We start from the raw sequence: 13,125 nt of genomic DNA on the forward strand, positions 1-13,125 counted from the left end.
TAAAGCGGTGCAAAATGATTCGGGAGTACACTTGGTTTAACAAAATATATATTTTTAATTAAATTATTAACAAAAATATAATATTATATCGGGATATATTTTTCATGTTTTTCCTAATTCCAGATTGGGAGAGGGAGAGGGAGAGGGAGAGTATGTCGGCCTCGTGCTTGTTATATTTATGGTTTCTCAAAATTGTATGTATTTTGTTTTTGTTTTTTTGTTCAAAAAAGATATTTTCAAACAATGTGATAACCTAAAATCTTCAATGAAATTCTTGAAATGAAAAATTTAGTGAGGTATTTGGAAAAAAATGATATGAAATGAACGGATGAGAATATAATGGAGTGGTGATGATTTTCTCTGCAGTTATTCGCCCCACGCTCAACTCTGGTAATTCTTGTACTGCATCTGAGTCAGCTTCACCAAATCCCCCACTCACCTTTACTTCTTCTGCTCAAAACCATGTCTGTTTCACCTCTGCTGAACCCGCAGAACCCCAAACTGTCTTCTCTTCTCTTCTTCTCCACCACTCAACCATCGCTCTATCCTTCTCGGACCCCTCGGAAATCTCTTCCCTTCATCTCCTCTTTCTCTCAAAACGACGACGTCCAAGATGACCTTGTTATCGGCGACTGCCTTGTCTTCGAAGACGGCATTTTCGACGACCCCTACCTCCAAAACCCCAATCCAAACCAACATCAACCCCCAACCAAAAAGAATTCTAAGTCCAAACCCAAGAACAAGGTGGCAGAGATTGAGCCCCAGAACTTGGTCCCGCAGGAATGGAGGCACGTTCAAGACGAGGTAAACATCACTAAGAAAGAGAGACGAAAGATCGCTCAACAGCTGGAGTTTGGAGTCCGAGTTGAGAAGAGGAAAAAAGGCTTACTTCCCATCAGGAATTTCAACTTGCAGGAACATTTGTCTTACAAGCAGGCTAAGTTGGCTCAGTTAAAGCCCTTGGTACTCGATGATCCTTCCCATTTCCGGGTCAAGGAAGATAAAGAACCTGCACACCATGAAATTGAGGGTTCTTCTTCTTCCAGTGAGCGAGTGGCGCCAAAGAATCCCAGATGGGCGGTTTATGGCAGGGGATTCGACGACGTCTCCAAATTTTTCAATAGCGAGAATTATGTGCCTGGTGACAAGAAATCTCAAGGTAATTCAGATAAAACCTTTTTTTTTTCTTTGCGTCAAACAAGGAATCTATTTGATGCAGCATTGTTAGTGCCCCTAGTGTTTTGAAGAATTGATTAGATTTTCTGAGTTTGGATATGAACTTTGAGTAAATTTGTAACTGAAGACAACTCCAAGTAAGCTGTAATCTCGAGTGGATTGGGCTATTCTAATCCTGTTATAAGATTATGGTCTTTCCAGAGTGGTATAGTTAGAGTTATATATTTGTGGCAACATTTTACTAGATGCAGCTTATAAGTTTGGTGCTTGAATCTCTGCCAGCTTATTTTGTTGCTTTGTTTTCTTTGTCATGCCCATGCATCTTGTTGCTTTCTTCTCTGCCAGCATCAACATATTATTTTCTTGCTTTGTACCTTTTTCTTCAGGCTTGCAAACGGCAAACTTAGTGCTACCTAGTTTCATATTGCCTGACAGATATGACATTTCTTACTTCATCATATGCAATTGAGATATTGGTATAGATATTTATTATCTCATAATAACAGGGGTCCGTAAGTTATTTACAAAGGAGGAAAAGGTTCTACTTAATAGCCGCATACCTGATCTTGCTGCTGCTACCTCTGTAAGTTTCCCAAGTTTTGTGATTCCCAGTGATTTGTTATGTTTTCCATACTCTACCTCTCAAGTTATTTGTGCTTCGGATCCAAAATGGATAGTGCTGTAAAATGCAACATCGACGGTGATGCAGAACTTTTAGTTTTTGTCAGGGTTAAAGTACACTACTCAACTAAGTATTAATCTCAACCTATTTTATACTGCAGTGGACTTTAATAGCTCATGCTTAATTACCATCCGCTCTTGTGGGCTTAATGATTTAGAATGGTAGGTCATACAGAATCAGGAATGATATTATGTGTAATTTAGCTTTTTTTTTTCTTTTTTCCACGGACTTGTGAAATGACTGTAGCTCTGTTTAGGCATGAACTTAAATTTCTTAATATTATCACTTTTGATGAAACCTTCTCAGAGCAAATGGCTACCTCTCCACACACTTGCTGCATGCGGAGAGTTCTATCTTGTCCATGCTTTGCTGAAACATAATGTTGACATCAATGCAGTTGATAAGGTACTGCTTGGAGAGCTGCTGCTTATTGTTACATGGATTATTGTCTACATCTGCATTTCTCATACTTCGTTTAGATACTTGGTGGTTAAATTTCCTGGGAGGGATTCTTTTGCCTGGTCTTGAGATTTGTTTCCTATGAATTTTCCAGGATGGTTTGACTGCGCTCCACAGAGCAATAATTGCAAAACAGCAAGCTATAACCAACTACCTTTTAAGAGAATCAGCAAACCCTTTTGTTCGTGACGAAGTGAGTGGAGACTATTTTATTTTGACTAGAGTTTATTTATTTTGGCCCATCTAAGAATTATTATGATATGCAAAATTTCTTGTGGGCACTATTTGTAATTTATTTTTTTAGGAAGGTCATCATCTAAATATGGACGCAACGACAACATGCTGTACCTGAAAATTTGGCAATGCTGATTCACTTCATTTTTTACTGTATCTTTTGTTTTATATATAGATGGACGCATTAGTAGAGATCCTTCTTTCTCACAATTGTATAGATTTTTTTATCATGTATTCTATAATATTACTTAATAATCATAAATGTAATGTTTCTTCAATTTCCTGAAATAATTAGTTCCAGAACTGTTGTAGCTCACAGGCTATGTTACTTTATTTGTTGAAATGCTAATTCTGCAGCTTCTTTTGCCAACAGGATGGTGCTACCCTGTTACACTATGCTGTCCAGAGGGCATCAATTCCGGCTATTAAGCTTCTCCTATTGTACAATGTTGATATAAATCTTCAGGACAATGTATAGTTGATTCTGCTTGTCTTTGCTTTACATGTTTCTCCCCAGTTTTTCAACATTTTCTTGAAGATTTTCTCTAATTTTCTTTTCAGGATGGATGGACGCCATTACATCTTGCAGTTCAAACCCGGAGAACTGACATTGTTAAGCTTTTATTGATAAAAGGAGCAGATGAAACATTAAAAAACAAGGTAAATATCCAGTCAATGTTTGTTAACATCATTGTATATTTTCTGCGGAGCAGCTCTTCTGAGATGTAGCCCATTTTACGGAATGGTAATAAGTCTAGGTTTGCAGGCTATATATATCTCCCTGCTCTTTCGAATGCCGGAATCCTTTAGAGATGCAAATGGTCATTATTAAACAGCTGACATATTTTTAAAGGGACTTTGCTACTTGATTCTATGAAAGTAATTCACGAGCGCAATTAGCACCATAAACATCCATTTTGTGATTCTGTAATATTCATCAGTGTTACTGCATTTTTTCTACTTTTGCAGGATGGGTTAACCCCATTAGATCTTTGCCTCTATTCCGGACAAAGTACGAGAACTTATGAACTGATCAAGTTGCTGAAGCTGCTTCCTAGGAAAAGGAACCCGACGATCACCTAACCGATTAGAGCTGTGTAAGCAATTTTTCCATAGAGGAAAGCAAAAACTTTTGGCTAATTGCCATCGTAAGTCGGTGATTACTCGTTGTAAAACATTGATCATCTGGGATTTTGTAGTCACTTTAGTTATTTTGAGCCCATTATAAATCTCTGTGAGTTTTACGCGGCTATTAACTTGTCTCTGTTTCATATTCAAGTTGGACGGACTAGAAGCAACAAGTATCGACCTTGACTGATCTGCTTATTTCTTCGCTATTACATGTCCATCAATCGAGAGCAGACATGAACGACCATGGCTATTGGCTATTGTATATTATTATACTGGATATGTATATTATTGGTCTAAACTCATAACGAGAGAGAGGCCACTAACTGGACGTGCGAGAGTTCAAACTCTACTTTCTTTTTGGAATAGCAGACGCAAAAATATAATTTTTATTTTGTATAAAAATACTATGCGGGAAAAATTAGTATATTTTTAATTTTTTATGAGAGAGATGCAGGAAGAATGAAATAGAAAGAGAAAAAAATAAGTAATCAGAAATTTATGTGGTATTTAATTTTAGAATTTACAGTCAACTAAAAATTAATTGCAGAGTAATAATAATATTACGTCTATTTTTATATTTAAAATATTTATGTGTATAATTATTATATGAGGTTAATTAAATTTTATCAAAAATAAAATAAAATGTTAGACGATGGATTTGGTCGATTCACAAGAATTTTATAATTATTGAAATAATGATAATAATTGGATAAAATAAAATAAAATATCTTATCGCTGTCGTCGATGTTCCCAGACGATAAGTGACCGATTTAGTATGACGTGGAAAGTCGTGTTGTTAGTTGCTCTTCGCTATAACTTTGTTGCCACTTTCGCCAACCTACCTTCCCTGCCTGCTTACCACCTCTCTCCATCTCTCCCTCCCTGTCCGCGTCTGTGACAATGCTTGGAGCTCACTCATGCCTCCGCACAGTATCAGGCTATAGCATTTTGTCGGATCAGAGAAATGCGACTCCCTCGTCTTCAATCGTCAGTCTTTCCTCTTCCTCATCGTTTCAATACATGTCGATTCGGTTATGCCTAACCACAAAACGATGTCGTATCCCGAAACCGATCTCCATTTCTTGCAGTTCCTCTCACGGAAGCTTTGATGCCCGATCCAATGCTGACGGTGATTCCCACCCTGACTATCTTCAAGCTTCCCTCCTTGTTTCAGGTCCCTCCCTCTGTATATACACGATTTTTGTATTTATTTATTGCGTAGCCTATTTGCTCCAGTATTAAGTAACTTGCGTTTGGATTATTTTAATTAGTTTAAATTTCTTCTTCTTTTGCTATCTATAAGAGTATGCCTTACGGTAGGTAAGTAGGTTTGTGGTTTGATGTGGTCATTGATCAAAACGAGGATGCCGATAACCTTGTAATTCCCGGTGGTCTTTCTACTGTATTTGGTAATTTATTTTTGTAATCATAAAATTTCGTTGCTGTAACTTTTTAAGTTCATAAGTTCTCCTAATTCTGGATCAACTTGTCTGGTTTTAATAGTTTCCAGTTATATAACCAATTCAAATGCAATATATAATGAATATTCAATTCAATTTCTTGATTCAATATATGCAGCTCGTTAGTAAAATTAATTTGGTTTCCTTTTCGTTGTATAATTTGCCATTCAGTAGATTTTGTTCCAGATTTAACTTCCTTTCTTTAGAGGGGGAGGGGCGGGGAAGTGGTGTTTCTTTTCATTTTTCTTTTGTCTATATATGCATCCTTAAATTTGCGTTGCTTCAACTACTGCAGAGACCATCTTGCACTACCGCATGAGACAACAAGGGTTTCAAGATGAAATCAAATGGCAATCTTCTCGGCACTTGCATCCCAGTTCTGTCCTGACAAAGGCATCAAAGCCTCATTTCAGTCCGATTGGGCTCAGTTTCTTTCGTCGGTTTCACAGTCCAACAATTTTTTTGAAGATTTCTTGTGATGGTGACTTTCTACTCCCGATTATTGTGGGTGGGTATAAGGATAATCTTGCACAAGATAAGTTGTGCCTTGGCCTAGTCTAATCTGTAGGGGTAACTCTAATTGTGTGCTCCTGCAGGGGAATTTGCTATTGAAAAACTGGTAGATTCCTTATATGGGGATGATAATGGGGTAATTTCTAACCCAACATTTACAATATTTATTGTCTATTAACCTTATACTGAGGCTTACTAATGACTCTGCTGCAGGATTGTCCAGACCAGTTCCAGTTCATGAGCAACGTTGTGGACGAACTTGGATATAAAGTATGGGATACTTGTTTCTTTGCATTAGACTTTAATCGCCTGTTTTCGCAACATGTATGCATGGTTAATTATCACTATGTTTTGGCTTGAGGCTGGTAGAGATATGCTTGGGTTCTTGGCTGGCTCATGCAACATATTTGAATGTAAATATGTTGCTGCTTTCCCTTATATGCTTGAGCAAAGAGGAAACTGAACACGCATACTATTTGATGACTCCAGATATAACTGAAAGGTGTTTGTGAAGGCTGCCATGCCCAACCTATGGTGGCTTTGTTATTTGTAGTAAAGGCAGATATATTCCCTAAGATTGATTATTTACACATGCAGCATCCTAATCAGCATATACTTAAATGCTTAGTCATAATATTCAAGATTTTCTTGTAGGATTCCTTATCTTTTTTTGTGAGCTCTATATACATTGCAATTCCTGTCATTTGTAGGTTAAAAACTTCAAATTCTTACGTCAAAGTAAATGGTAATTTAACCATCTCAAGAAATTATTATACTTCCACTTAATAGTATAAAATATTAAGACATTGAAGATGTCATGATAGCTCTTCAGTTCGGTGTCACACAGGATTTTTTCCCTCAGAAAAACCTATATACAGGATTTTGGTATGTATTCAAACTATGATTTTGGAAATAGGTGGTAAATTTTCTTTTTAGGTTGGTATTGAGCCATGTAGTTACAGGTTCCTGAACTGAAGAACATAATTTCCCATACTAGTTGATTCCTATGTACAGGAGCTCAAAATTCTGAAAGTAAATCTTTTTTAGTTTTCATTGTGAGAACATTTTCAGTTACAGTTAATGTTTCTGTATTTATGAATCACTAGCTTTGGATAAGGCATTTCCGACTTCTTTCTTATGAAAAGGTAGCAAATGTAAGACCTTCAGTTTTCTTGAGTTATTTCTTCTTGTACAATTTTCTTTTTCTAAATTTCAGGTAAAAATGGTGAGAATTACACAAAGAATTGCTAACACGTACTACGCAAGGTTATATTTTGGCAAGGTGATGACACTTATCACGTGCATTCCTTATAATGTATCCAGAAACTGCTTCATAGAGGTTTACTGAATCATGTGACTATCACTGCAGCCAGGAAACAATGATACGCTAAATGTGGATGCACGACCCTCGGATGCTATAAATCTGGCAAACAGATGCAAGGTACATATAATTAATTAGTTAAGCAAGTATTCTTCATGTATATCTGTTTTTGTTTGTGCAAGGGCACACAATATGCCAGATGGATTAACATCTTTTCTGACTAATGGTTAAGCATGCCAAACTTCTCAACCACATTTCTCTTCCTCCTTTATGCTGAAACCTATTCTACTTTTCCATATTACATGCATTTTTCAGATGAATAGTTCCCAAAAGCTGCTGTTATATTTGGTTGCAATTTGTTTCATGCAGGCACCCATATATGTAAATAAAGAAATTGTCTTGGCTGATGCTATTAGAATCAGTCATGGAATGGGCACATTGCAGAGTACAAAGTCTGTCTATGATGTTACTCTTGACAGGTATGCTTGTTAGTTGCATCCTCATTATTGTCATCATATGTTCTGTTTTTGCTCTATATGTAAGCATCAATTGTATCTTGTCCAGCGCTGCAGATGGTCCAGACTTGCTAACTGAGGAACTTAATCTGGTGAGAAACATGAATTTAGCTGTCAAAGAGGAAAGGTACAATGATGCAGGTATCTTATACATCGTTGTAAAAAAGAAACCACCTGTTTTTCTTGTTATATTTTCTGTGTAAACTTTGCGATAAAGTTTTATGTTAAATATCCTTATGGTACAGATTATTTTTTGCAGCATCGTTGAAAGAGAAATTAGTGAAGCTTCGCAAGTCAATGCATGAGAATTAGCAATTTCAAAGCAACATCCGCCTGCATATGTTTATTATCCGAAAGTGGGAAGTATCCACAATGTTTGCTTCTGGATAAGTTGGTGTCTTCCCAGTCTATGGAAGTAAGTCCAGTTATCTGATTGGAGGTGACAAAATGGACAACCAGTATAATTAAACCTAGAAGCATCGGGCATAGCAGTTATATAGGTTTGCTGTTGTTCAGAGGTCTAACATAGGAGGAGGGGTGCATAGTCAAGAATGATAGGAAATCATAGGTACACGTTCCACCAACATAGGACTTTCCGTTGCCAGGCTGTAAATCTGGGCAAGGGATTTGGTTGAATTGTTGTCAACCACAAAGGATGTTTTCCTTGACATGGTGATGTTGATATTAGAGAACCAAAACCGTAATCCCAGTTATACTCCTGTGGACAGCTTACAGATTTGTATGTATTCTTAAATATGTTGATGTACAGCAAGAAAATGCGTTGGCCTGAGCTTCTAGTTTTCACTTGAGGGACACTGAGGTCACAGTAGAGAGAATGTGATTTTTGATGGAATATGATAACAAGACTCTATTACCGTGTACTTGTGACAAAACAATGTTACCCAGAAAGTGAAATTTGATTTACATTGAAAGGAAGGCAAGTAGAGAAAGAAGTATAATTTTGGGCCACAAGGTTATTGTTAGAAAGTTTTAAGTGATGAGTTTATATATTCCGAATAAGATTGATAACGTAATTTTTTAAAGAGAATATACATGATATAATTGAAATTCATATTTTTTACTGTAAGAGCATCAACTATTTAATTAATAATGGTTACAAATTTCGGGATGAATTAAGTAAATGCCTGCAAATGGAAGGAATGTTTGGCGGTATGCGGAGACGAAAGGGTTTTGGGGTCCTTTCTCCATCTCCCCACAGGGCATAAGCTTCCTCACCGTGCGCGGCATCGTCCCCAATCTCAAGGTCTTCCTCATCCATCCTGAGATTAACCATGCGGCTTATGAAGATGCAAATTAAGCTGGTTATGGCGGCGTTCCATGCAGAGATGAAAACCGTTCCCAGAAGCTGGTAACCAATCTGCTTAAAACCATCGTGGAATTTTCCATCTTTGAAACTGTAGAGTAAGCCCGGACCGAAAGAGGTGTCAGCCCCGTACATCATCCTCAGAAGCTTGGGTTCAGCCAAAAGGCCGGAGAAGAACCCGCCCAACACACCAGCCACGGCGTGGGTGTGGAAAACTCCAAGTGTGTCGTCAACGCTCTGAAAAAATGCTGATCTTTTGTGCAGAACCATCATGGTGTACCATGGCACTGACCCTGCCGTCACTCCCATCACCAATGCCGCCCATGTCTGCACTATCCCTGCCGCCCCATATTTTCATTTACTCGTATAGATTAGGAAAATGTCATTTTTATTCATCAAACACAACACAAGGGAGAGGGAGCTCACCTGCGCCAGGCGTGATGCAGACGAGACCTGTTATCATCCCCTGCACCGCCCCAATCACAGAGCTTTTCTTGTACACAGACATGTCCAAACAAACCCAGACCAAGAGGCTGGTGGCTGTACACACGTGGGTGTTGACAATAGCTAAAGATGCTATCCGTCCTACAGCAAACGGAGCTCCACCATTGAACCCAGTCCATCCCATCCATAAAAACCCTGCACCTCCCAGCATGTGAATTATATTGTTTGGTGGAAAATTCTGTCTATCATGCGAATGTCTTGGACCCACCTGTGTATTATCATCCATTCCATATTATAATATGAATCTAGTAGAGGCATGAGTAATTGGTATGCATTAACATGGATGATATGTTACCCAATAAGCAGCAGTGAAGCCAGCAACCCCAGAAGAAAGATGAATGACGAAACCACCTGCATAATCAATTATGTGCTTTGAAAGAAACCCATTGCCCCAGATGGTGCATGCTCCAACCGTGTAGGAAAACGTCAACCAGAAAGGAACAAACAGCATCCAGGCGTAAAAATTCATCCTCCCAAGCAACGACCCGGCTAACAATATGACTGTAATGGCGGCAAAAGCAAACTGGTAAAATACGAAATCAGCAATTGGCACCCACTTGTGATCAGACTGCAAGAGAAGATACTTCTGGTTGAGCGACACATCAGGCTTGCCAATTAGTGGAGTTAGGGAGCCGAAGGACATGCGATGAGCCCATAGGACCCAACAGAGGAGGGTCATAGCGAACGAGTAAAAAGCCATGAAGGCAGAGTTGACGGCCCACTTTTTCTTCACCATGCTCCCGTAGAGGATTACCAGACCCGGTACACTTTGCAGGCACACCAACGTGGTTGCCGTCAGTTGCCATGCACTGTCTCCTTTGTTGTGCCAATACGGAGAGGCCTCGTCGGGAGATAGTGCTCGTGACAGGTAAGAATCCATTTGTTTTTGAGCTGTGGAGAAATTTTAGAGAAAGTAATCGAAATATAAACAGAGTCGTCTTTTGGAGATTTCCATGGGCAAACACTGGAGTAAGTTGTAATCCCCGTCCAAGAGATGAACAACAGGATACTCTAACATTCAGTTTGTCCGTAGCAGCTTTTCTTGTAGAATTCTATGAGCCAATTAACAGTAAGTTGTTCCTCCCAAGTATTTTATCAAGAAAAAAACACTACACACACACACACATTATATTATATTCTCTCCATTTCTAGTTCTGCTTTGATGCGACAATGTAATGATTTTTGGTTCCTTCTATGCAACATACTATTATAAGCCAAAGATAGAATCTAGATTTATATATTCCACCTAATACAGTTTCTTTTTGGTGCTCTTATTATTGGCTTAGGATAGAGTGCGAGTGATTTTTAAAGAACTAAAAAAATTGGCTTGGTGTATGCTATTGCTAGGTTCTCATGAGGAAATTTGGTGTGATCGATGTGGGTCAATGGCCGGTTAATTAATTAGGTTATGCTTAGCTTTTTACATGAAAAAGCAAGCTTGAAGTTGACGCCAGATATACCTATATATATATGTATATATTCAATTTCAAGCTTGGTATAACATGTGATTAGAGGTTTTCTCTTTTCTTTTTTTTTTATTTCTTTCTTTCTTAAGGAATATGATAAATTCATTAAGCCAAACAGAATGAACCATCATATCCTGCAGCAAGTGAGAAACCGGAAAAATAAGAGGTTTCCAAAATCATAAAATTTCCAGACCGTCCTTCGAACTAATTCGTGGGCAACCATGTTAATACTACGCGGAAACCAAATCCGAATGCCAAACATGAGAAATTTAAGCATATGATATACTACTTGGATAGAATTCAAACCATATTGTCTTGCAAGTTATAAGCCATGGAACACGACTTGTGTTTCTCTCAGCCATATCAATGGAAGGAGGGAAGAGGTATTCTTTTCATATGGGCAAACAACTCTAATGCATTAGTCATACACATTGACATATAACTCCTAGTCGTGTATGTCCATCCAAGCTGTAGGTAGATTGTTTACTTACGTTGGTCATGGATATATATATATATATATTTCAAATTCATTAATATGCATTTGTACTAGTCTAAGCAACTCATCCGCCAACACTTATTTTGATTGGTGCATTCATATATTATTTAAGTTTTTGGATTGAAGTAGATGATAATTAAAAGTAATAAATTTTAAAGTGTATATTGGTAAGAAGCGTAATAAATTTTTGTGGGATGGCATGCATATGGTATTAAATGGGAGGGATTGTGGTTGCAGAGAAAGGAACAGTACAATTTATTCCTGTTCCTGGATATAAGAGACAAAGGAAAAGACGATATGGAACATCTATATATATATATATATATTTACATACACTCTCCTCTATCTGTTAATTCCATCCATTCCTTTTAACACTATTAATACTAACTCATCTTCTCCTCCTCTAATTAATACTAACACATGTTTATCAGAATTCATTTTTTCTTTTCTCTGGTTTTGCTTAATTGAGTTTCCAACAACAAATCTCTCTCTCTCTCTCTCTCTCTCTCTCTCTCTATATATATATATATATATATATATATAGATTACATGTATATCACAAGAAAATGATGAGAATTTTTTTCTTTGGAGAAAAAAAAAAGGGAAAATTATTTGGCAATATAATATATATCTGCAGTTTTACAGGCTGAACAATATTCTTTCATTAACGTTGTATATATCTATCATTTATGAATAAATTATAAAATTTTATATTTTAATTGTCGAAGAAAACGATCAAAGAAACCCCCATAGCAGAGATCAAGGCACTCGGTGCAATATGATCATATATATAAATTTCAAGTTGTTGTTCCCCGTCTAAACTAATAATTTACAAGCATGTATCTGCACAGCATACACGTACATTTATATATATATATATATATATATGCGTACGAGCACCGCTTGCTGCTCATCATAAATTAAAACCGGAAGGAATACATATATATATATATATATATGTACGCACACTTAATTACATGCATGCATATATACCATATATAGATTAAATCAACACAGACTGGAACTAATCAATTATAAGATGAAGAGAGAAATGAAAACATTTAAGAAATTATGAATATATATAATTATATACAAGTTAAACGAAGAAGATGATGACGATCACTTGCCGTATTTGTGCCAACAAAGAAGCATCACCACACATCTTCTAGCAATATAAAACCTGGAGCATCCTTCTTTAGAAATTCCAAGACACCCAACTCGTCTTTCTTCTGCACGCCCATCATCCTTACATCTTCCTTTTCCCACCTCCGACCTTCGCGATGAACACTGTCCCATATTTATCTCTGTCAGTTATATACATATATATAAATATAATTACAATGGTTTCCTCATGTCATATATATGTATATATATCTACATATATACATATAAAGATCCATCAGGATAACCATCAGGATAAACCTGCACAAAGCACCAAACTAAAATGTTAATAATTGTATATAAAAGAAAAATATTGTCAATGGATCAATCTTAATAGAAACAGGCACTAAAAATGTTTAAAATAATGATTTAGTTCCTATATTATTTAAAACTTTTTAATTTAGTCTATCTCTCTGTTAATATAAATTAATGCAATAAACTCATACATCACATATTAAATTTATATGTATGTATGTATATATATATATATATATATATATATCAAACTTATAGTAAATATAATTTTATTTGTTATAATAATAAAATCACATTAATAGAAGGGAAGAAGTATATTTTGAATGATTAAAATTTGTACCCATAAATTTGATGCTTGTGTTTAATTGTATTTATGATATAATAAAATAATGAGTTTGTGTTGAGAGAAAAGGGTATAATGGATTCCT

At 36.6% G+C, this 13,125-nt stretch overlaps 3 protein-coding genes across 7 annotated transcripts; 2 read left to right on the forward strand and 1 right to left on the reverse strand.

Annotated features, from left to right (window-relative positions):
* The first annotated feature begins 177 nt into the window (after positions 1 to 177).
* On the forward strand, positions 178 to 4,122 carry AKRP (ankyrin repeat protein). Of its 3 annotated transcripts, none has more exons than XR_015818319.1 (9): positions 178 to 194; positions 367 to 1,159; positions 1,683 to 1,759; positions 2,165 to 2,263; positions 2,412 to 2,510; positions 2,925 to 3,023; positions 3,113 to 3,211; positions 3,521 to 3,699; positions 3,831 to 4,122. XR_015818319.1 is itself a non-coding variant. In XM_088217468.1 (9 exons), the coding sequence occupies exons 2-8, from the start codon at positions 463 to 465 to the stop codon at positions 3,632 to 3,634; spliced, it is 1,284 nt and encodes a 427-aa protein (XP_088073594.1). In that variant the 5' UTR covers positions 178 to 194; positions 367 to 462; the 3' UTR covers positions 3,635 to 3,648; positions 3,831 to 4,122. The 3 variants fall into 3 exon arrangements, 2 of the variants coding, with proteins under 2 accessions (XP_088073594.1, XP_021907906.2); XM_088217468.1 differs by having other exon boundaries at positions 3,521 to 3,648; XM_022052214.2 differs by lacking the exon at positions 3,831 to 4,122 and having other exon boundaries at positions 3,521 to 3,803.
* Positions 4,123 to 4,462: 340 nt separating this feature from the next.
* On the forward strand, positions 4,463 to 8,427 carry LOC110822515 (Wound-responsive family protein). 3 transcript variants are annotated; one of them, XM_088217471.1, is made up of 10 exons: positions 4,482 to 4,669; positions 4,771 to 4,856; positions 5,438 to 5,650; positions 5,739 to 5,791; positions 5,869 to 5,925; positions 6,872 to 6,937; positions 7,025 to 7,096; positions 7,346 to 7,455; positions 7,541 to 7,632; positions 7,751 to 8,427. In XM_088217471.1, exons 1-10 carry the CDS (start codon positions 4,647 to 4,649, stop codon positions 7,801 to 7,803), a joined length of 825 nt encoding a protein of 274 aa, XP_088073597.1. In that variant the 5' UTR covers positions 4,482 to 4,646; the 3' UTR covers positions 7,804 to 8,427. The 3 variants fall into 3 exon arrangements, with proteins under 3 accessions (XP_088073596.1, XP_088073595.1, XP_088073597.1); XM_088217470.1 differs by having other exon boundaries at positions 4,463 to 4,856; positions 7,541 to 7,618; XM_088217469.1 differs by having other exon boundaries at positions 4,468 to 4,856.
* A 178-nt stretch (positions 8,428 to 8,605) lies between these two features.
* On the reverse strand, positions 8,606 to 10,199 carry LOC110822346 (ammonium transporter 2 member 3-like). The gene is made up of 3 exons (XM_022052435.2): positions 9,615 to 10,199; positions 9,242 to 9,527; positions 8,606 to 9,153 (listed from the first exon to the last, which is right to left on the reverse strand). The coding sequence occupies exons 1-3, from the start codon at positions 10,197 to 10,199 to the stop codon at positions 8,606 to 8,608; spliced, it is 1,419 nt and encodes a 472-aa protein (XP_021908127.1).
* Between the last annotated feature and the right edge of the window lie 2,926 nt (positions 10,200 to 13,125).

Source organism: Carica papaya, chromosome 4 (genome assembly GCF_054855325.1).
Source record: "Carica papaya isolate Zhongbai chromosome 4, ASM5485532v1, whole genome shotgun sequence".
Taxonomy (NCBI): domain Eukaryota; kingdom Viridiplantae; phylum Streptophyta; class Magnoliopsida; order Brassicales; family Caricaceae; genus Carica; species Carica papaya.

What these genes read in the sequence shown, in the direction of transcription:
- AKRP (XM_088217468.1), top strand. Translation starts at nt 463, where the DNA reads ATGTCTGTTTCACCTCTGCTGAACCCGCAGAACCCCAAACTGTCTTCT. An exon ending in TGGTGACAAGAAATCTCAAG is followed by an intron (nt 1,160 to 1,682) that starts GTAATTCAGATA and finishes TCATAATAACAG; the next exon opens with GGGTCCGTAAGTTATTTACA. An exon ending in ATGAAACATTAAAAAACAAG is followed by an intron (nt 3,212 to 3,520) that starts GTAAATATCCAG and finishes CTACTTTTGCAG; the next exon opens with GATGGGTTAACCCCATTAGA.
- LOC110822515 (XM_088217469.1), top strand. Translation starts at nt 4,583, where the DNA reads ATGCTTGGAGCTCACTCATGCCTCCGCACAGTATCAGGCTATAGCATT. An exon ending in AGCTTCCCTCCTTGTTTCAG is followed by an intron (nt 4,857 to 5,437) that starts GTCCCTCCCTCT and finishes CAACTACTGCAG; the next exon opens with AGACCATCTTGCACTACCGC. An exon ending in TCTACTCCCGATTATTGTGG is followed by an intron (nt 5,651 to 5,738) that starts GTGGGTATAAGG and finishes GTGCTCCTGCAG; the next exon opens with GGGAATTTGCTATTGAAAAA.
- LOC110822346 (XM_022052435.2), bottom strand. Translation starts at nt 10,199, where the DNA reads ATGGATTCTTACCTGTCACGAGCACTATCTCCCGACGAGGCCTCTCCG. An exon ending in GCTTCACTGCTGCTTATTGG is followed by an intron (nt 9,528 to 9,614) that starts GTAACATATCAT and finishes GATAATACACAG; the next exon opens with GTGGGTCCAAGACATTCGCA. An exon ending in CTGCATCACGCCTGGCGCAG is followed by an intron (nt 9,154 to 9,241) that starts GTGAGCTCCCTC and finishes ATGGGGCGGCAG; the next exon opens with GGATAGTGCAGACATGGGCG.